At 39.0% G+C, this 23,807-nt stretch overlaps 1 protein-coding gene across 2 annotated transcripts in view; it reads right to left on the reverse strand.

The window, feature by feature from the left end:
* ADARB2 (adenosine deaminase RNA specific B2 (inactive)) overlaps positions 1-23,572 on the reverse strand; it is a 292,099-nt gene extending 268,527 nt beyond the window's left edge. Inside the window, exon 1 of one of the 2 annotated variants that reach the window (XM_052696091.1) lies at positions 23,379-23,572. In XM_052696091.1, the coding sequence (XP_052552051.1) occupies positions 23,379-23,478 (100 nt within the window). In that variant the 5' untranslated portion in view covers positions 23,479-23,572. The remainder of the gene's footprint in view (positions 1-23,378) is intronic. The other variant, XM_052696090.1, reaches the window with a different exon arrangement.
* Positions 23,573-23,807: the final 235 nt, after the last annotated feature.

Below are 23,807 nucleotides of genomic sequence, written 5' to 3' on the forward strand. Positions count from 1 at the left end.
TTTCAATTTGAATTTAGAGAAGTTTTAAAATAGAATGCCATATTGAGGGGTAAAAGTTAAAATGACTGATTTCAATGATTGTCTAAAAGAGCAAATATTCTACAGTACTACTAATCAAGTCTAATGCACTCTTATTACTTCTGAGATTATGTTCTTTCACCCTGTTTTGCTAAAAATCTACTCACTTTCTAGTTTATCCAAAATTCTGCTGACTTCTTGCATATGGTATATCATTCTTCCTTCCCATAAGACCTAATAACATTGCATGCCATCAATGATCTCCTAGATCAGCTAATGATGACTTCTAGATAGGGACCAGTATGATTTAAAAAAAAAACAAAAACAAAAACAGCCGTGCAGCAGATTTTGTAACTTATTCTGTGTGGAACCTGCCTTTGGTTTCTATGTTTCATAGCAAACTACAAAATTTCTGTCTGTTTAGACAAGTTCACAGCCTGGAAGATCTGAGTTGAATTTACCACTGTATGAGAGAAGGAGACTTTACTTGTGTAGCTGGCTTGATTGCAGTGCATGTTTTACATTAACGAATGACCTGTGTGGCAGCTTCAGTGATCAGATCCACCCCTCAATCATGAGCCCACTTGAATATTGCATCTAAACATAGATGTCATAATGTTTCATAGCCCACTGAGCTAAACGGTTCAACCTTACATTCTCTGTTTAGGTCCACTTGAGCCACTTCAAGTTTTCCAGCCTGTTTGCCTGCTTGTTGTTGAAATGTTATTCAGAGAAACAGTTCTTGGGCATGTTCTACTTATTAGATTATGACCTTCTGAAATAACTCATCTTTCCTACTTTCTGTTAATTATAAGGTTTCCTGTTGCTACTACAGCATTTTGCTTGGGGACAAAAAAAGAGATATCCTTAGTTCAGAATGCAGTGAGAAATTTGTTTTACTTTGGTAAATGTAAAAAATGGAGCATTTTTTTGTCCTCTTAATTTAGGAAATAATTTAGCAAAGCCTTAGGTATGCTGTACCAAAAGTGCTCCATGTTCACATGGGTTAGAATCTGAGCTGAGCCCTGAAATTATCTTTAGAGGTTAAGAATGTAGAAACACTAAAAACTCTTCATTTTCTTTGCCTGTTGCCTGGATTTTATTACTTCATGTACATGGTTTTTTACATTTATTATTTTTGTTGAGGTTGTGATGGTTTATGAAATGGAAGAGATTGAAAGGAAGAAGGAGACGAGCAGATAAGGTTTCCGCATCCCACAGCTATTCCAGGTTACGAGATGATACAAGACACAACCTCTACAGAATGGCAGGGAGACTGTGCACAAGACCATGGAAAGAGTTAAAGACAAATGTTCCACAAATGATGTAAAAATAGATCCAATACAAGAAATGAATTTTAACATGAACTGGCTTGAGATACAGGTTAAATTGCTCTTTTTCATGTATTAAGAAGAGTCTGAGAAAAAGACAGTGGTTTAAGGTGCAGGTTATGGAGGAAATCTATATATTTTTGTGTGAAAAAGAACAAGGTTTTCACCCTTTATGAAGTGTTTTGAAAGCTTTTTATTCTTTCAGAAAAGGTATGAAAGCACAGTCTGTCTTAACTAAAAGCTGAAAAGCAAATAAAAAGAACCCCAATTCCTTCTCCTATCATCTGTGAATTTCCAAAGCTCTGTATGAGAAATACTAAAGAAAGAGTTTCTTAGCTGTGAAAATAATTCTAACCTTATAAAAAAAAAGAAGAAAAATGAAAAAGAATCCAGAGGGATTAAATGTATCTATGTTTGTGTACTCCTTTGATTTCCTTCACTAAACAGCTGTTTAACAACAGTCAATGTGCTAATAACAAAAGATAGAATAATATTCTCTCTATCTTTTATAATAATCACCCAGCATCCCTTGTGCTACCTGAGTCATACTCTGAGGCAGATACCTAACTAACAAAGCAGACAGGAGTTAAACCCACAAGTATTTTTTAGCTAAAGCAGCACAGCACAGGATAGGACTTAGCCAGACCATGATAGTCACCAATAGTCAATAACCCCCTGAAAATTAAATGGGAATTATGACAGAATTGCACAAAGCTCATAGTTAGCATCTCCTGAGCATTTAATAGCTCATCTGAAGGTAAAGAAGTACACAAGATTTTTGTTTCCATATGCTAGTTCATTTGTACTTTATTCTTAATACACGCAGGAATTTCAAAACCATGGTGCTAGCTTGTTACTTGTAACTTGTAACTTGTTACTTAACAAGTTTTATAGGTGCATTCCAGTGACCTAGAGCTTTGATTGTATTTTTTTTTTAATTATGTTTTTTACCCATTTATCTTTTTCTAAAATTTTTCTAAAATCTATTGTATTCCAGTAACCAGCTTAACCAGAAACTAGCTTTTCTTAGTAAAGCTAAAATGAATGACATTAATGTGAACAGCATGAAATATTGACCTACTTTATTAAATGAAGGAATAGGCCCTATAGGTCTGTTAGGTTGTCCAATTTACTCTTCCACTTAAAATTACTGATATTTCGTTACCATGATCTGTATATACAGGTTATGCTTAACTCTGTTTGAAAGCAACACAAATGTAATGCACAGTATGTTCTTATTCACTCCCTGTTCTGAATTACCAGCAATTCAAGAAATAGCTAAAATTGATGGTTCCAAAAATTGGAAAAGAAAAAAGTGGTACAAGGTGACAGATCATCATCTTGACACAATTAAATGCTACCCATGAAGCCAGTATGACCCAATGGCATTTTTTAAAAGAAAGAACTATCCTCAGGCATTTTTCTACTCAGGTAATTTTGCATGTTTCTCCTCTTCCTTGCTCTGTCCAATTTTAAAGGTCCAATCCTGATGGAACTGCTGAGCAGTCTGTCATTGGTTTTAGCAGAACAGAAATGCTCTTTGCACCTCACTAAGATTTGCCGAGCATTGCAGAATTAGGTCAAATAATTAGTCGCTGTCAGACAAGATCAAATGTCAAAGAAGTAGCCTTTGAAAGTTCACCTGCAGGTGACTTAGCTTCCTCTATGCCTAAAAATGCCATTTAGTAAAGTTGCTTTTTCTTTTACAATAGTAATCAGGAAGTCCAAAATCAGATCAGGACCACATCATTTCAGAAATATTTTAGTGGTCTCTAAAGAGCTCACAGTATGTGGAGATTATAAATAATAATGAGGAAGGTTTTCTCTCTGTCCCCATGAACTCCATGCAGAAGGGATGCAAGGATGCAAGCGGATTGCTGTAGTCACAGCAGATTTTTTTTTGGCAGAGCCAAAAATCAAATTTGAGGTTCTAAAATTGAACAAGATCATCTTCCTAGTGAATTTTATAAACAAGGCAAACAAAGGACTATCCTACTGAAACTCTTATATTTCTCCATATGAAACTTAGCAGAATAATGACAAAGTTACTCAGAAAAATCTACCCTGAAGTATCCAGTTTGGGGTACCAAGGAAAATCAAAGCTCACCACCTCCAGCTACATATTCTCAAGAAAAAAAATCAAGCTAGTGTTCACAGATGATTATTTTTTAATAGTTCTGGCCTCAAAGTAGCAGCTCCCATTCCCAATATTATAGGGAAGGAAGAAGGCAGAAACGTATCAATCACTCAACAAAGATCCTTGTCAAAGAGTGGGCATTTTTCTTTTGTAGCATTTTCTTCACTGCAGCTGCCCACATACAGACTATCAAGAGAAATCTCAGGTATTTTTTGTACTCTCTTCACTGTTAGTGCTCAAGCTTAATTTATTTGTCAAGTGCTTATTCAGAAGTAGGAAAATGGGGGAGGACAGGGAGGAATGTGCTTGTTTCATTGAAATGCTCTCAATCTCCCTGTTTTCTGTCAGCTTGCAAATATTTACATCAGATCTGCTGGATTCCTGCATCTTTTAGGATATTTTGTAATTAATTCAGTTTCAATATCCTACTCATTTCCATACTTTTCAAATGTCATTGCATCTCTTTTGATCTGCTTCCACTTCTTTACTCCCTTCTCCCTTTTTCCCTTCATGCTCTTTTTGAATTTTGAAATGGATTTTATTGGTTGATAGAGGCATTTGAAATGCTTTCAGAGGCTGGGCCTTGGAAACACAGGAGAGCAGACTGCTTAATCACATTTCTCACCTAGAACCTGTATAATAAGGGTGATACATAGAGTGTGAGGCTGTGGAGATACTCATGAAGACGAGCTAATGGACCTTGGCCAGCCTTAATTAGAGTTTCTAAGCCAACTCTTTTCCTCCTCTGGCCATGAGTGTGTCAGCCTATCAGTTTTATAACAGCTGCCAGGCTCCTTGGACTAGTTTATCTTCATCTTTCCTATTTTGTGTGTTGACAGGGAACCAAAGGAGAATTACTTAGCAGCAAAGGGTCTCTTTGTTTTGCAGAGCAAAAACTGCCTTTTCTCCATGGAGCCTGATCCTGCCCCAGGTTTGGCCATACATGGCATGAGCTGCTGCACTCCCTGCACCTTAAGTGCCAAGCACGTAAAAGAAAATCCACTGTCCTACTAAAAAGCCCCTAAACAGTCACTTCAATCAATCCATTCCAGATGTGTTGGCCTCAACATGAATTACATTTTTGTCAGAGGGGGTGGGGTGAAACATCCTCTTTTCCTGTTTCAAACTAGTTGAGGAAGGTTTATCAATTGTATGTTTGTTTCCTGGTGGAAAGCTTCCAACCAGCTGTGCAACATGTAAATCAGAAAGTGGCTTTTCAGTAACAAAGGCTTGTTTTGATCAGTATGGGCTGATAAAAATTGCTTTCTGACTGCGGATAAAGGACTCAATTTTAGGTAGATAAAAAAATGTAAATATTTCTCTCCCTCTTTTGTTCTTTCTCAGCCAAAAGCATTTAAAGAGAGCCATCTGTCTACTTGCCACGTAAAGAAAAAAAAATTAGGATTACTGGGCTCCTTGCTCATTCATCTGATTTTGCCTGGAGTAAAATGTTGGAGAACTTTTCCCATTTGGGGGAAGGTTTCAGTTCTGCCACTGGCTACAGTAAAGGCTGCTTTTATATCCACCCTGAGGCTTGTTTGTCCCAAGGTTTTTATTTCAGCTAGATTTGCAAAAGAGTTCACACAATTCCAGTGCAAAATGGATGGGATTTCCGCTTTTTAGTTTATTATCTTCATCTGTTTCTCTCCATTAAAGGGGAAAAGTCTCTCTCATCCTTTTGCCCTCTCCACAGCCCCAGAGAAAGTTGCAATTGTACCATTAAGCCTCGAATGCTTTGCATATGCAAACACAAACACAGTGCTTACAGGAAAGATCTTTGCTATCCATATGTTCATCTCCTTCCCTTTACCTAAACCAGACGATTACCTCAGCAGCTCAGCTGTGTTATTGAGACATTTCAGCGTGAAATTTGTTTTTCCTCACTGAACTTTAAGCGGAATTTCAAGTGCCAAGTCTCCAAAGCCAAGTGGGGCTATTAAGAGATAATTACTAATTATGCTAATTTGAGAAGTTGTGCTATTTCTTTCCCTGGTCATTTTATCTGCAGCTCTCCTGAGAGAACAGTCCCCATTCAATGTTAATAACCTTTTCCTGCTAAGCGTTCAATGGAGGACAGTGTGTCCTAAACCTAGGAATATTTTACAGTTAATCTAGATATGTTGCTGTAAATTAGAAAGAGAAGCAAGTTGCACTAATGCTAATGACTTGCTTTATTAACTTTTTGCAGTGGCAGAAATATCTGATTCCTCTCCATTCATAAATTGATACAGCCTTTTGGTGATGGTTTTATTTTAAATGAAAGAGTCCTTGATAATTTGAAGCATTCAGTATTCCAATGATATTTCTCACGGATCATTCTCTAATCTTATCTTTTCCAACTCCCAGGATGGTAGATTAAAACAAAGAACAGATATGATTTGCATTTTCTAAATGTCTCATTTATTTTTGCGTTATTCATGTCAAAGTACAAACCATCTTTCCCACATTCCATACATGGCTTTATTTTTCTTTTTCAAGCAAACAGTTATTGAGTTGGTCACAACTGTATGTGCAACATACTCCTGGAATAATTGGCTTTATCATTATTTCAAATAAAATAATAACTTGAAATTTTATTTGGTATATAATTCCATCCCTGTTCTATAGCAAAACATACATAATTCACAGAATTACAGAATCACAGAATGGCCTGGGTTGAAAAGGACCTCAAATATCATTCAGTTTCGTGAGCATGAGGAAACCTTTGTCGCTCACATAGGGTGGCAAAGGGCAGCTCCTGCCATGCTGCCTCGTGCCATTATCCCACCTTGGTGTATCAGAGCAGCTCCTGGGAATAAGGGATGCAGGGACACTGCTTAGTTGTTAGTACAGCTTGAACACCATATATATTCTAACTGGGACAGTGACATCTGAAAGAGGACAATGAAAACAGTCACAAGTGTATCCTTGCAGCCAGGAAAGGCAAGGTCCAGCATGCAGCTGCAAGCTGCCTCTGCCTACAGCATCAGTACTAATGAGAACTGTCACTGTATTCCTGGAGTAAATAAACTCCTATCCTCATTCAGGTTCATCATTTAGCTTGATACTTGGCTAAATTTTGCACCAGCAGGGTTTTTTAATGAGTATAGTCCTACCAAATTCCTTTCTTCAAAGTCACCAGCACTGATCCAGTTCTTGGATTCCAAAGGCCAGACACTGTCCACTGTCCTTGGAGCATGTCAGGGCTCCAGAAATAAAGTTTTGGCTCATCTTACCACCATGAACAGTAGCTTTATGTGCTTCAGTGAGCAAGTAATGCAAGTACATCACTGGTTTCTGCTCACACTGACCACTGAAGACAGGAGGACATAAATATCATAGAGCTATCTGTGAGTAGCACAACAGGAGATTGCAAAAAATAAAGAAAGACCTAAATTTATTTTAGAGCAATTTTGGACTGTGCTATAGAGTTCGTTTGTTTGTTTATTTGTTTGCTTTTTTTTTTTTTTTTTTTTTTTTTTTTTTTGCAACTTGCAGCACATACATTCAAGCAAAGATCTCTTTCACACAGCCAAATTCAAAATGAAGATCAAGTGACAGGGAAATAAAGCATAGCATTTCATACTTTTTCACTGTTTCAAAGCCACATACAGGCCTAAAACCAGTTTATGTATTTTATAAAAAGCAAAGGATGTAAATATTCAAGATCTTGGGTAACATCTTTTTCTGGAAATTGTAACACCCTGCCCTTCAGCATAGCTGTGGGAGGACTGCGCTTCCATGAGACGTGAGTTGGGACCTAAAAATATGTCCTAGTAATAAAGGAAAAGTTAATTTTAAGTTTCAGCACTACTAATTTAAAAATAGAATATCCTTTATTAGAAATCTATTTTGTAGGTGTGAGAACCTGCCTCCAAGCCTCATATGAACACCAGGCTAAACACACATCCTCCTTGCTGATAGGGCTGGGAGCACCACCAGGCCACCTTGTCGTCATCATACCACCAGAAGACAAAGGGTAAACACAGCTGCAGGGCTCCCCAGCTAGGAACACATCTGTAATCACTCTAAGTGCAAGTGCTTTCCGGGAGACTAGCTGTATTTGCACCATCTCATGACCACCTCAGCATTTTGGCAGCTCATCTTTACCAAGCACCATCAATTCTTGAGACATTATGGGTCCTAAAGAAATGTTTTGTTGCCCTCAAATTTAGCCTAACCAAGTTGCATCAGTCAACAGCTCCTTCCTGATGCAGTGCTGCCCAAAGACAGTCAATACACCAGAGAGATGGGATGCCATCTAGAGAGACCTAGACAAGCTTCAGCAGTGGGCCCAGGTGAACTTTATGATGTTCAACAAATCAAAATGCAAGATCTTGCACCTGGGTCAAGGCAATCCTCACTACCAATAGAAGCTGGGGGATTAAAGGACTGAGCGCAGTCTTGCTGAAAAAGATCTGGGGATACTGGTGGATGGAAAGCTGGACATGAGCCAGCAATGTACCCTTGTAGCCCAGAAAACCACCTGTATCCAGGTGCATCAAATGAAGTTTGGCCAGCAGGTCAAAGGAGGTAATCCTGTCTCTGTACTGGTGAGGCCTCACCTGGAGTACTGCATGCTACTACAGATGTGGAGTCCTGAATACAGGAGGTATATAGACCTGTTGGAACATATCCAGAGGAATGAGACAAAAATGATCCAAGGGATGGAACACCTCTCCTATGAGGACAGGCTGAGAGAGCCTGGCCTGGTGAAGAGAAGGCTCTGAGGTGACCTGAGACAGCCTTTCAATAGCTAAAGGGAAGCTACGGGAAAGAAGAGGACAGACTCTTTAGCAGGATCTGTGGTGATAGAACAAAGGGAAATGACTTCAAGCTCAAAGAATATAGATTTAGATTAGATATAAGGAAAAAGTCTTTTACAATGAGGGTAGTGAGGCACTGCAGCAGGTTGCCTAGAGATGTGGTTGATGCTCCATCCCTGGAGACTTTCAAGTTGAGGCTGGATCAGGCCCTGGGCAACCTGATCTAGCTGTGCATGTCCCTGTTCATTGCAGGGGAGTTGGACTAGATGTCCTTTAAAGGTCCCTTTTGAACTCTAAGGATTCTATGATTCTATGACACCAGCTGAGGGGACCAATCAGCGCAGCAGAGGCTGAGAGGAGAAGTGTGCATCTGGTCACTATGAGGCTGTACGTGATTAAATATCTGAAAGTGAGGAGATCTTTACAAAAACAAACAGCAAACAGAGGCAATCAGGAGAGAAATGTGCCGTATCTCCAGAAAGGTATGCTGGAATATTTCAAATTAGTTCTTCCTGGAGAATGAAACAAGTGCTGGAGACAGTCTTAAAATGCGTCATGGGCTCCATTGGTCACAGACACACTTGTTCTGTGCTCTTTGGGAAGCCAGCAAATTGGAATCACAGCTCCAGAAAGGCACCTCACATTTCTTATTCTAGTTGAGATGAAGCTCTATGCACATGCTTTTTCTTATTCATTTTTGAAAATATATATTTTTATATAGTTCCCTAAAAGCTCCTGGATAATCACATAAAGCTGTGAAAGGAAACAAACAAACAACAACAACAAAACAGTTAAAAAATAAAATTGGATGCTGTTTTCTTTCTATTTTTACAAATATCTATGGAATCATAGAATGGTGGGTTGGAATGGACCCTAAGGATCATCAAGTTCCAACTCTCCTGCTACAGTTGGCCATCAACCTCCAGATATGGTATTAGACCAGGTTGCCCAGGGCTCCATCCAACTGGGTCTTGAATACCTCCAGAGATGGGGCATCCACAGCCTGGCTGGGCAGCCCGTGCCAGCCCTTACCACTCTGCCTGTGAAGATCTTCCTCCTGACATCTAACCTAAACCTTCCCTCCTTGAGCTTAAAACCATTCCCCCTTGTCCTATCACTATCTACCAGAGTAAAAAGTCGATTCCCTTCTTGTTTATAATCCATTTTTAAATACTGAAAGGTTGTAACGAGATCTTCTCTCAGCCTTCTCTTCTCCAGGCTGAAAAAGCCGCTCCCTCAGCCTGTCTTCATAGGAGAGGTGCTCCAGACCTCTAATCATCTTCGTGGCCCTCCTCTGGACCTGCACCAACAGCTCTTTCCTGTATTGGGGGCCCCAAACCTGGACAGACTAGTCCAGAAGGGCATCATGGGGGCAGAGAACTCCACATGGGCACTAACTGCAGTAAAAAGTAAACAAGCAATTGCTGCATAAATTCTGTGACACCTGGAGACAGCCAGTTCATTCTAGAGAAATAAATCTTTGTGTTGCTAGCTGGTGCTTGACAGGGTGACTGGGACAGTAGGTTGGGGGAGCAAAGAAATATTTTATCCTTCACTATTCTGTCTGTCCTGAAAAACTGTCTCAGTAAAATTTCTCCTCTGCTATTCCTTCATGTTGTGCTCTCATGGTTTCCTGCTTGAAATAGATCATTGTAAATGGGTATTTGATGCCCCTTCAATCTCTTGATATCTTGATCCCATCTGCTTCAAAAAATATGCATAGGGCAAATGTAATGGAGAAAAATGCTTCCTACACAAGCTATGAGCACTGAACTTCACAAGGAAATCTGGACAAAGAGTTGAGGGAAGTTCAGATATGATCTTCTGTGGAGGACAGATCTCTGCCACCAGAGGTCCTGCAGCCTGCATTCTCTTTGTTAAGGACATGCATTTCAGCTTTGTTGCCACTGCCTTCTGTCCCCTTGGGTGCGTTACCTGAACCATCAGCTTCTGCCCAGCCCATCCTCCTGGGACACAGCTCTTTCCCTGGGCTGTCCAGCTCTGCATCTGCTGCAGCCAAGGCTACTGGAACACGTGCAGATCCTGTGATGTGATTTTCTGAAAACCATAGATTTTTGCATCCTAATGTTCAAGCAAAATGTCAGATTTGTTTACTTTTCACACAAACAAATATATGCATGCTTCTATCCCACATTTCTGTAAAGAAAATTTGAGATTATGAGCAAATGAAAGCTCTGCAAAATGATTGATTTGTCATTCAATTCTTCTAGTAGCAAATTAATCTTTGGGAAAAAAAAGTGGACATTTGAAGTTTCCAAACCTACGAAGAAACATGAGTGGTGGATTCTCTGACTTTCCATTATTTCCCATCAGCCTATCTGATTGGATTTAATTGCAGGTTAAGAGCCAAGATAACAGAGAGTTAACATTTCATCCTTAGAAAAACCCACTCATAATAAAGAATAAACAATAATCATGGTAGTTACACAAAGCAAAGAGATGAATTGCAAGGGAGATGTTCAATCTTGTCTTTTCAGCTAAGGTTATAAATGATCTGAGCATAAGAGAACGATTCAGAGCCTGAATTGGAGAGGCTGCTAATTAATCAGTTATAACAGAATAGGAGATTACAATGCACGATTAAAGCACACTGAAAACAACAGAGACAAAGGAGAATGGACAAGAGTGTGTGGAAGCACTACAGAGTCATCAGAGGAACACCTGTATACAAAACTTATGTTTAAGAAAAAACAAATGCAAAAGTAACAATGAACCAAAAGAATTCCTGGAAATTTGGCCCAATATTTATTAAAAACTAAGGGTTTGATTCAAGGTCTGTATGAAGCTAAGGAGAAAGCTTCCATCAAGCTCAGCCCTTTATATGAATATGCATGTAAGTTAACGTACGCAATGCTGGAGCACATATTGGCACATTAATATGCATAGTGCTAGTGTCTGTGTATAAGTATATAAATAGAAATTAATATAAACATATGCATTCATGGCTTTGAAGTTTCATTAGTAGCAGAATAGTGAAGAGAAATTATTATCATTTTTTACATGATGTTTATGTCAAATACCGAAGTGCTACAGCTACTTACTGACGAGGCATTCAACAGATGGGGAGTCTAGACTGATAACTTCTGTGTTATGCAAATGTATTTTTAAACCTCCTGTAATGTTAAATTCTGTTGCTGTAATGTAGGAAGTAAATAAATTGCTTTCCTGAACGTGCAATTCTAACTTTCTTGCTTTCTTTTAGAAATTCTAATTTGGCAGTGATGTATTACTGCCAGTGCCAGTTGTCATGATCCTAACCCATATAAAAATTACCACTGAGATCAGTGAAGACAATGTGACCACCTATGGGAGAATGGCCACCCATGGAATGAAGGTCCCTGTAAGCAGTAGAGCCCAGTCCTCCTGAAAAAGAGGGAATCCCACGTGACAAAGCAGGATCAGGCTCCTATTCTCTTCATCTTGACTCTGCTCTCAATCTTTCTTTTCTATTGGAAACAAAAAAGGAAATTGTTCTTTTGGTTGCAAATTCACAACAAGCAGCGTTGATGCAATATTTTCTGAATTATTACCTACTCAACAAAAATTAAGCTATAACCTTAATGTACATAATAGATGACAATGATCATTGTAGAAGTGAAGACAGAAAACATTTTTCCTAGTTCCTTTTACTGTTTTGGAAAATGAACACAATAAAATCATATCCCTTTAGAAATACTGCTGCATACTATTTATGAAATTTTAAGCTATGTTGTTTAGGCAGCATTTATCTGTGTGGTTCACTGCTTGCCCTAAGAGACATTTATTTGTTCAAAGTATGAACTTATTCTAGATTTAAAATGGTAAAAGCAAACTAATGTAAAAACATAATGAAATCACCTTCCAATCTGCTTACATTCTCACTTTTCATACAACCCCCCATCATAAAAATAATCCTCCAAATTTCTCTGAGATTATTCCAACAAATCCCATGCCCATCAAATCCTAAAACATGTTCCACCTGCTATTGAAACTATCACAGTAATTGTCTAGGCTTTTATCTAATGAATATGCACTAACACAGTCAAAACAAAATTCTACAACCTACATTACTGGGGAAAGTTTTTGAAACAAGCTGTTGCAGGGAAAATTATGTAATACACTGTCAACATTCAGCAGAGGCAAGCTGTTAGGCAGGACTGACAGACTCCAGGTTCCCACACTCAGTCAGGGACTGTTTTGCTGTTACCCTCACACCATGATTTTGGTTACTGATATATTGAAGATGTCCCATCTCATGCCCAAGCCTCATGCTTATGCCTGGACCATGCTGGTGATCATAGACTCATAGATTGTCCTGAATTGGAAGGGATCCATGAGGATCATAAGTGATCGCTGATGAGTCTCTTTTGCTGTACAAGTTTCAGTGAATAATCTGCACCTGTTCTCCAATGCATAAACTCATGGATACCTGCTGGAGCGCAGGGCAGTGACAGATGGAATTTCATGTGTTGTTGTGGGCTGTAGGCAGGTACTTCCTCACACCAACATTCACAATAGAGCCTGAGGCAAATCAACAGAAGTCAAATGAGTTAATACTGAGATTAACAAACCACCGCTTCCACTCTACAGCCTACATACATTGTTTTTGCTACCATCGCGATTAGAAAATTAATCTTAGCCCCATACCTTGATTTTTTGTTATCTCCATTTTTGTCTAAAAAGCACGGGCAGCAGCTTCATGTGCCAGTGTCACAGAAACATTTATTCAGACCAGCAAATGCTAGGATCAGTTTAGATAAGTTAAAACAGAATTAGACCAGGTCTTAAATAATATGTTTCAACAGTCATGTGGATTAGGAACTTCTTTATATGTGAAAAAATTTCAGGAAAAAAATAACAGCTTCTTGTTTCTTTTCTGATTCCACAGAAAATTTAAGCACCTGTATATCTGTATGCAGATCTTGTTACTCACTCTTTACTGCTTTTCTGAGCCTGCCTGAGGAAGTGATTTTGCCACGCACTACCCCACAAACCTGTTGTGAGATATAGTCTGATCCAATCACCAATCTCCCATAAACATTCATTTCTGTAATCTGTATGGATAAAGTGAGGGTACATGCAAGGAGATAATGACAAGAAGTGGAGGTGTTCCAATAAAGAGTGAATCAAATTCAGAAAGTGCAAATGTGATGAACACATGGATCTTCAGGGTAGCATACATTCAGTATTAGTTTAGAAGTGGCTTTTTGTAGCCTTTGCACTTATTTTAATCATTAATATAAAAGATGGAGATGTTTTCTACAGTGTTTAATTCACAGTCTCCTTATAAAAAGCACTCTATAAGATCCAAAATAATTTGTAATTTGTTGCTTCTTGCTTTCATTTCATTTTATGGCATTCATTGATGGTGGCTTGGAGTTTTTTGAGGCAAAGTTAAAATAATGTTGCTTGGGAAATAGTTTTTTGTTTGTTTATTTGCTAAAAATTGTTATAACTTTTAGAATTGCTTCTCTAGACTCAAAAAACAGGGCTTTTGGCTTTTTTTTTTTTTTTTTAAACTTAGAATCATCTCCTATATTTTAGTCAGAGATTTATCTTATGGTTAAATGTTACAATCAATTTACATTAAAAATTTTAATGGAAATTATAGCTATGAAATTTAGATCATATTTTGAAAAATCTATTCCCATGCATTTCTAAAAATAAAGTTAAAATATATCTAAAAATAAAGTAAAAAGTAAAATCAAAAATAAAAAAATAAAGTAAAAGCAGACAGTACATTCAAAAATGAAGTAAACAGAGAGGCCTCTGGGCAGCCAGGGAGAAGCTGAGTGAACAACCCTGCTGGTGTACGGTGGCAGAGACAGCTCTGCCTGCCCACTAGCCCCATGGGGTGGATATGCATGGGGTCGAGCTGTGTCATAGCAAGGTCCCACTGTGGCAGTGTTGAGCTATGTGGTGCCGTGATGGGTGCATTTGGGTGGCTCTAGGCAACAAGAGTCCTTGCTGGCAATGATTAGTTGGGGTTATTCAAAGGGAAGGGCAAAAATTAATTCAATGTGTCTTGCATCATGAAAGAGTAAACTTAAGAACTGTCCTTCAGGAAAACTTTTTTCTGTGGTTTCTAACCTTGAACCATTTAGCAGTGGTTAAAATTGTACCTGTGCTGGCAAATCTAAAAAGCAGTGTCCTGTTAAGCTGCATCTATTACAAATCACACTGCTCAACTGCCAAGGGCTGTTTCATTTCAGACTAAGCAAAAACATAGTTTTTTTTAAATTCCCCCTATTTATTCTTTGACAACTATTAACCATGTTGTGGGAACTGGGATAATTTTGTGTTGTGCTGCCTATTTCTACCTTACAACTTACTCTTCATATTTTAACATGCAGGAACTGAAAAATTTTTCTTTTAAAAAACAAACCTGCAGAACAGAAGTATTATAGTCAGGGTAGAAGTTATCCCAGTAACTCTTGCTTTTGAATTGTTATACTTTAAATTTATGTTTGAACACTGTACATCCCCTCTTCCTGTCTGCATACAAAATCTAAAGAGTTTGCACAGTGAAACTTTTATTTCTAAAAAAAAAAAAAAGAAAAAAAATCATCAAATGCGCTTATGGATTTCGGCTGAGGGCACAAAAAGTGCTCCTGTTGGGCACAGCACTCGGTAAAGCAAATGTCTGCCATACATCTGCAAAAGCTGGGTTTTTTTTTTGTGAATGTGGTTTGAAAACGAGCCAAATATCTCGATTTTAGAAATAACAGATTTTACAGACGCGCATCAGATGCTTTAGCATAAATAAATGATAAACACAGATCAATCAATACTCTTTGCAACAGTTGCAGCTGGAGGAAACCTGCTGTCAGTGATAGCAGAGAACTGCCTCTTTTTGTACTGCATCTTTTAAACTCCTCCATCCACAAGCAGCAAGAGCTGAGCTCCAATTTAATTACTATCTGCGCTGCTCAACAATGGAAGCAACACAGACCACTGTGGCTCTGCCCCTTACTGCCCAAAATTGCCATTCATGTGAGCACATAAACAGCAATTCATGGTTGGCATGAGGGAGGCAAGATTACAGCCTGGAAATCAGCTAATGAACGTTAATTTAAGTTAAATATTGCTGAAGGATCCATAGGCATTTTTGCCTGGCATTGTGTGCCATGTCTGCTGGCATGGATGTGACAAAGAGCACCAGCTCAACGTAGCTTCTGTGCCCAGCCGTGACAGTTTTTCCATGAAAATCAGCTGGAGAAAGATCAGCACAAAAGCAACTTTCAGACCAAATCCACCTTTTTTGATGAACATTTGAGGTTTCCTGACATGAATACTACAGGCTTCTGCACAAGTGTTTCTGTCTTTGCCATTCTGAATTACTCAGCTACTCAGAAGATATATATTCAAAAATAGAACATAGAAATATCCTGAAAAATCTGGATTGTAAGAAATTTCTTTCACTTACTTATTTTGCAATTAAAAAATAATAATCTTGTAATTGTTACGCAGCTGTGTCTTTGTGATTTGTCTGTAAGACTGCTGGTATTACAAGGATGGAGATAATACAGAAACCTTACGAGAATGTCTACATATATGCCTATGTATTCAAAATTGCAAATTCACACAACATGAACGTATGGATGGATCTGCATAAATATACACATGCTAGAAATGGATTTTATCTTTACATCTCTGAACAAAATTATTCAGCTTAATATAAAAATTCCTAAAGAAAATATTTTCGGGGGATTCCACAGGCTTTGATATACATTGTCTAACAGAAAATGGTATTTAGTATGCTCATTGTTTTGACACAGATAGACAGAGAAGGCCACAAAAGTCCCTATTTTGTACAGAAATATTTCAGCACAAATACACATATATAGAGCAGCACAGTTCTGCCCCCCAACTCGTGTGGAGAATTTTCAATTATAGTTTTACTGGTTGCAAGGGAAGCAGCATCAGACCTCACACAAAGGTAAGCATTATTAGAGTTGGCCATCATTTTTTTAAACTTTGTTATTTAAGGAACAAGTAGCCATTGCACAAGGTAAGATGCAGGAAGTCACATAAAATCAGTTGTGTGTAAATTTGGAGATGGAGATAAAATGTCTGTCAAATACAACTTATTTCACCCTATACTTCCAAGCAGCATTGACTTTTCATGCTGATGTTTCATTAGCAGGCAGAGAAAGGTGACTCTGCTAATAAATTTGAGCACCTCCTAAGGTTGATGTAAAAATGGGGAAAAAAATAAGAAAAGCACCACATCTCAAGAAGGAGTTCACTGAGATCTGCTTATTGCTCACTGCTTCCCAAAATGCATGTGAAGCACCACCGCTGCATATGGTAGACTTCAGACACAGCACTCACAAGTGGCATGGCTGCACCATGGGTTGTGATGGTTGGTACAGCTCCATCCCACACCGGCACAAAGACAACCCCTGTCTGTGGGAGCCATCTCCCGTGCACAGCATTCATCTCGCAGCAGTGCACTCACAGTCACATCAGTAACAGGCTTTCTAGCTTTCTTCTGCTTAACAAATCATCGTGTGGTTGCACGGCTTATTGTCAATATCCCACTTCTTTGTTCGTTTTTCCAAGGGAATAAGAAGGAGGGAGGGATATTATTATTTTTCATCCTTCTAAACTGTCCACGGCATCAAGGAGATTGGGAATTTTGGTCTGTCTTTACTTACAGGGAAATAAGTGGTAACAGAAAGGGCAAGGACTGAACGAGTCATCAGGAAAAGCAAGAAAATACATCTCTTTCCCTCCAGCAGTGCTCCACAGTGTCGGAAGGCACAAAGGTGGCCGCTCAGTGCCAGCCCAGTAGTGATCTGGGGAATAAACCACCTACAAACCACCTTTCCCTTTAATCCATGCCAGATAGCTTCCTGAAAGAGAGGATTCATAACTCATACTAAAAAACAAACTAACAAATCCTTCCTGGTACATCCAAAATAAAGCCCAAACCTGCATTCACTGAAGTGAGCAGCAAACTTTTTATCTTTATTCTCAACTGAGCTAATCAAGTGCCTCCTCTCCTTACACATACGTAAGTTTTGTTTTTTCGTACCTGGAAGCATTGAGTCCCACAGGCCACCTATGTGCTGTCTCAGAAGGAAGTCCTTCTCTCCTTTGAAATGTGCTGAAATTCAGCTTCCTTAAAGGCTTTTATCTTTGTAAATAAATAAATCGGGAATAAATCAGAGTAGCCAGTTTACTTTCTTTGTAATCTTTCCTTCAATAATATGGTTTTTTGCTGTATTCCTTCTTATGTTTATCTCCAAAGTAAACAATATAAATCTCATCAATTTTCTTCTGCTTAAGTTTTACACATCTCTAATCCCTTTGCCATATGCCTCTGAATCCTCAATGTTTCTAGTATACATTTTTGAGCCAGAACAGCCAGATGAAGCAGAAAGCACTCTGCAAGAACATACCTTTCATTTGCTAATGACACCATAACATCCTCAACATTAGCCACACTGTTCTTCACGCACCCGGCCCTGCTCTGCGCTTCCCTCATTACCACTCTTTGGTTAGCAGAGATTTCCACAAACCATCCACAGCAACGACCAGTCCTTCATCTCGAACAGGTGTTGTTAACTCAGAGCCCCAAAATACGCTTCATATTTCAAATCCATTTTAAGAAGCAAGAAATTTGAGACCAACTGAACAACAATGATAACACTGCCCATTTAAATGATTTCTGTTCAGGCATTAAATTTGGTTACTTTATGACTCAGGGAGGGCTGCCTATTAGTATGAGCTGACAAGCTGTTTCTACCAGTTAACAAAGTGGTCTTTGTAATATATTACATAACACAACATGCTGTTAGAACACCTCTGGGTTGACTGCTTCGTTTAAAATTCATGCACCAGGAAACAAAAGTCAGAGAAGAAATGCAAGCCCTGCTAGAACTTACATGATTTGCAGGCAAACCAGGCAGTTTTACACACAAATAAATGTCAAGTTCATCACAAATGCCTTGAGAATAATCTATCTACTGATGCATATCAGCTTTTTTGTCTGGATAACTAATAGTTTACATGGGAAAAAATGCTAAACTGCCTGAAAGGTTGTAGAGATAGTTAGCAGTGAACACAGGAATCAATTCAGGTTCATTACTACTTGCAAAACCAAGGCAATATTGGACAGCAGTAATTCAAAAGTAGTACAGTTAATGGAGATCAGACAGATATTCTAATGCTTGCCTTTTTAATGCAACTCGCTAACCTGAAGAGAATTGAAAGAACCTAAGAAAATGTTTCCATGGACCTTTGGTACCTCTGATATTTCACAAGGCAATTTCATGTGACCTTTAATTTTTAGTGCGGGGTTTTCCATTTGTAGGCTAGCACTTCATAAAGGGCTGCCATTAAGTATTTTCAGAACTCTGTTAATATCTCTTAAACAGGAATTTGTAAGCAAAGCTGTAAAGAATCACCGAATAGGAGAATTTCACTATCCAAATCACAGAGAAGCTACAAAATTTTAAAGCATGTTAAGGCAATTTCCAACACTATATACACTACCCCTACCTTTCAGTGTCTGTGAATCATTACTGAAGAAAGCAAAACCTCTGACTAAATTCCTGTGTTCAAAAAGGCAAAAATGGCTATAATTGTGGCTGTTCATTTACGATCTGGTCAACATTTGTGTTACTGCTTTTTCTGCTTACGTAATTTACTCTTGGAGGTAAAGTCGAAATATTTTGTTCTGTCTTAAAGTAAAATGCACCATTTTATTGTTCTCACACTTATGTGCTGTTGCTAGGAAGATACAGCTGCACTATAACCTAATTGTCTGCTATTTAGGTATGGACTCATGAATCCCATATTTTTATTCTAAATCTAAGTTCAGTCATTGTAGCTAATGTCCTTGATGCTATCTCAAATTGCTGTCATTACACGGATCACTAGAAACTGGAAGTAATAGTAAAAAAGAAAAGAAAAAAGAAAGGTACCAAATTAGATGATGGATAAAGGTTTAATCAATTTAATTTTATCACTAAATTCAGTCCCTTCCTCTCAAGCTGCCAGGGAATGAGATAAGCGGAACACATCTTGAGGCACGACACAATCCTGTTGTGGGGAAAGAGTTGTGTCCCTGAACCTCGCCGAGATGAAACACTCTCATTTATTACTTTGGCATTGCAGGATGATGAAGAACCAAGCTGGTTTCCTCCTTCTGTCCTCAGCACACTCTTTCTGTTTCATTAATTTTTCATGAAATTTTGTTTCACAATCGTTTTGTCTCTCTCATGTTCTTGCTGCCCTTTCTTAGTTTATTCTGTCAATTTTTATCTCATATCACATTTTATCAAAAACAACCCCTGACAAAGCTTTCCATCGCATCATGGATACTCGATTCCCTCTCATTCTCTATAATTAACTTTAATTGCTAGCTCTATAAAAAGGTATTGCAAATGAGGTGGCTTACTTGTTGTTTTACGCTGGAAAATAACTAAGAAGTGACATATCCTCAGTCACCAATTTCATATTTAGTTTCTCTGTGTTGATTTCTAAGAAGTTAAGGGAAGCTGCCAAAGTGTGCCTTTTTAGTGTTATCAGTGAATGGCAACTCTGCTTTTGTTTGGTCTACTTTTAACCATTTATCTCAGAAAGCAAGCTTGCTTTTCAAAATTGGTACCGCAGGCTATCAAATTTGCAGAGAGTATGGGGAGGCCGCTGCACTGAATTCTGCCAATACTCTGCCATGCTTCAAAACCTTGGAGAAAACACCACAAGAACCCACATATCCAAAAATTTTCTTTACAGATCTAATATTTCAAATGGATTTCATTAACTCATTAGTTGGAGCTTTTTAACTTCTGGTCATTTTATACACATATATCAAAACGAAAAGAAAAAAATAAAGAGAGAATAAAATATCCATTTCCACTTTTGCACGAAATTAGCCTGCGGATATTTTGGCAATCAGCTGCATTTATTTTTCATTAGGTCTTTGAGAAATTAAGAAGTTTATTTCCCACTCAGAGTTAAATATTTATTTTTTAATGATAAAATATCCCCCCCCACACCCCCAGTAATTTAACAAAAGCTGTGAATATCCAACCGTTTGAGTGTTGTTAACATACTTTCTGCAAGCAGTGTAAAACTGAATGGAATTTCTGGGCAAATATATGCTTGGAATGTGATATCCAGTGGACATTTAATGTTAATGCTTCAAGGCAAGATATTTATACTCAATAATTTGCTAGATTTTATATACCTAAAAATTAGGTGCATGAAAATTAATTACTAGGCTATGTCTTTGTATACTGGAATCTCACTCAGGGTCTTCAATTCTCAATTTGCATATATGGAAATTCTCTCTCTGTCTTTCCCAGCACAGCACATGGGTTCTATTGTTTTGGGTGTTCGTTGTTTTTGTTTTTGTTTTTTTTTTTAATCATAAATACACAAAGACACTTAGCTATTCAAAGAATGTTGTTTGTTCTCCTTGCCTGAACTTGCTTTCTGCCCCCAAGAAACTCCTAAAGGAGAGCATCCAGGTATACAGAGAATGAAGGAAATTGCAAAAACAGAAAAATGGAGCTATAATTCACACCGAGGACAAAAACATGAGTAAAACCATAGAAAGTAAAATAGAAGAGGAAAAATGCATTAAATAGAGAATAATATTTACTTCTACTGCTATGCATTCTTAGATGTACTGAAAGACATTGTCTCAATTTGTTTTTAAGTACAAATTTTATATAATGTGCCTAATAAAATACATCAAATTGTATAAATAATCTGTAGAGCTCACTTCCTTGAGGAGTGGGGGTGTGAGAGATAATTTCATTTCCTTACCCTGATACTGCTCCATTTAAACATAAAATAAGAACCAATTTTTGTATGCATGTGTCCAGAAGTATCTGTATGTCTAACAAAATAGGTATTGGAGAACTGTTAAGGGCAAGTGCTTTAGTTGCAACTTTATAAAAGGATTTTTCATACAATCTATTAAATAATCAGAACTGCAGATTAGTGCAGACCATATTAATTCTCGTGAAGATGTAGTAATTTGTGAGCCTAATAAGCATTTTCTTGATGAACTTCCAGGAGAGCTAGTTGTTAAACAATACCTTTGCACAAGATACAATCAGAAAAAGGCATAGAAATATATGATAAATAAATAAGATTTCACAATAATCAAAACCAATAGGTTTTTTTACTGGACATGCCACAAGTTAGAGGAATTTTGCCAGCACAAATTCGCAGGAATGTGTATTTTCTTTTTGTTTGTTTTAAGATTATATACAGCGGTTATATACAAAAGAAAAATAAAATAACACGAACACATGCATTTCTCCCAATAGCAAGTATAGTAACTACCTGGCTGTAGAGTGGTTCCAACAGTGTGTTTGAAGGAATAAAAAGACAAACTCTTCATGTGCACGTTCTCAATGACACTGGCCAGAAAAATACTTTCTAGAATGCCATTAGCATCCAGCTATGTGTTCTGCAAATAGCTGTCATTTACCGGGTTATTATTTAGCAAGATTTTCATTTGTTTTGTGTAGGGTTTTTTTTGTTTTTGGTTTTTTTTGTTTTTTGGTTTTTTTTTTTTTTTTTGGACATTCAACTTCCACTCTATCTTGGCAAAACAGGGCAATAAACAAAGCAGCAAAAGTGTTACTAAAAGACTTTCATTTCTGTCTATTTCTTAGAAAGAAAATTGACACATGATTTTCTGTTGTAACAAAGCACCTTTTCTCCACTGCATGCATAATTGGCCACATTTTTCTCTTGGTCAAGCAAAGGGTAGTTAGGCTAAGTTTGTAAATCCCCCAAAAGTTGTTTTTCTCAAACATCTACAAACATAACAAAGCCTGCAGAGAGCAACTTACGTACAAGCAGATTTAAAGGCACTGACTGTGGGTGCTCTCTCTTTGCTTCTTATTTTAATATTTGCTTTGAAACAGCGTAAAACACACTTTACCACTGGATGTTACAGCACACTAAAGATGAGAAGCAGGACTACACACATACCAGAAGCATTAATGCTTCTGCAGGTGTGCTGTTCTCGCTTGTGCTCAGGTCACTGTTTGTTAGTATGGTTATGGAAATAGAGTTCAAAGTGAAAGTTGAAATAGTGGCAGTTGTGCACTAGAGTCTGGAATTCTGCATCTGACCCATTTTCACTTGTTACCACACAAAACCTTCTTTGACATTTCTAAAAAGTTATCCAGAAACATGATTGTTGGCTTTAACACAAGTCAGTAATTAAAAGATTGTTAGCTAATGTGCTCTATAAATTAGAATTTCTAGAATCAGAAGAAGAAATAATATAGCCAAAGTATCAGCTTCATTTGACAAGCTGAAACTTGTGTCAACCTCTAGTAACTGTGAAAATGACAGGTTGGGGGATATTTACTGCTCAGATAAATACTTGAAGTTAGCATCGCTGTGCCCTAATGTGCTGCAACTGGCATTGTTTCTTGTATCCATTCATTTTACCATAGTGTTCACTGTCTGCTAACTTTGACTTTTTCAGGCAAAACATCAAAACTCAGGCAGTTGTGTGTCATCCTCTTTACAGGAAAAAACAGGACAGCCTTCAGATGGCTTTTATCTAGGGCATATTCCCTTTGCGGTGACATCCTGTAGCTTTACTTTTCTTGCTCATGACAATTAGTACTTCCCTAGCAAAGGTATTTCACTGGGGGAAGCAGAACAGTACCAAAAATAGCTAAACTTGGCGGACCTTTTCTCCAAAAAAAAAAAAAAAAAAAAAAAGAGAGAGAGCTTTGGGGTCACCACCTGCAGCCGAGAGGCTGCGCACCGCTTCGTGCTCCACACGGGCATGTCCTGCCTGGTGGCACGGGGACACCGCGGGACGCGGCGGGACTCCGGGGAGCCAGGGAACAGCACCCGGGGACAGCTCCGCCTCGCCAGCACCGCCGCCGCCGCCCCGAACAAAGAGAGGAGGGGAGCCAACAGGGCGGGGGGATCGATGGTCTCTCTGGTCCCCGTTTCGCCCCGCGGGACAGGAAAGCATCGTCGCCCCTGCGCGGCCGTCGAGGCCGGTGCCGGCGGGCGCCATCCAGAGTCGAGAAGAGCAGGAGCAGCCGGAGCGTGCGGCAACGTGCGGGCTGGGGACGGGCAGAGAGAGGCGGGGGCGGGAGGGGAAATCAAGGGAAAAAGAAAAAGAAACAAAATTCCTCTTACCTTTCCTCTTCGATCTCCTCCTCCTCCTCCTCTTGGACTTGCATTTCAGCTGCCCGCTCGGCCCTCCCGACGCCCTGCTGCCGCCGAGGACGGATGTCATGCCCGTACCTGAGAGCAACGGCACCGCGCCGCGATGCTCTTCTCCTGCCGACTTTCCTCTCTTTCTGGAGGCGGCTTTTATAGCGCGCAGGGGAGGGCCGCTCGCTCGGCGCTGCCCGGCGTGGGGTCGCGCCTCCGCCCCGACGGGCCGGGCCCGGCCGTGCGGTGCTCGGGGGCGGGAGCTGCCGCCGCTGCTCCTCCGGCCCCGCGCCCACTTTTGGTACCTCTGCGACTTTCTCGACCCCGGCCGCTTTGAAGGGAGAGCGCGAGGAGTGAGGGAGGGGGTGCGGAGCGGAACGGGGTGGGGGGTGGGGGGGAGGGGGGGCGGAT

The sequence above is a fragment of the Tympanuchus pallidicinctus genome, unplaced genomic scaffold (assembly GCF_026119805.1).
Source record: "Tympanuchus pallidicinctus isolate F22 unplaced genomic scaffold, pur_lepc_1.0 scaffold3, whole genome shotgun sequence".
Lineage (NCBI taxonomy): Eukaryota > Metazoa > Chordata > Aves > Galliformes > Phasianidae > Tympanuchus > Tympanuchus pallidicinctus.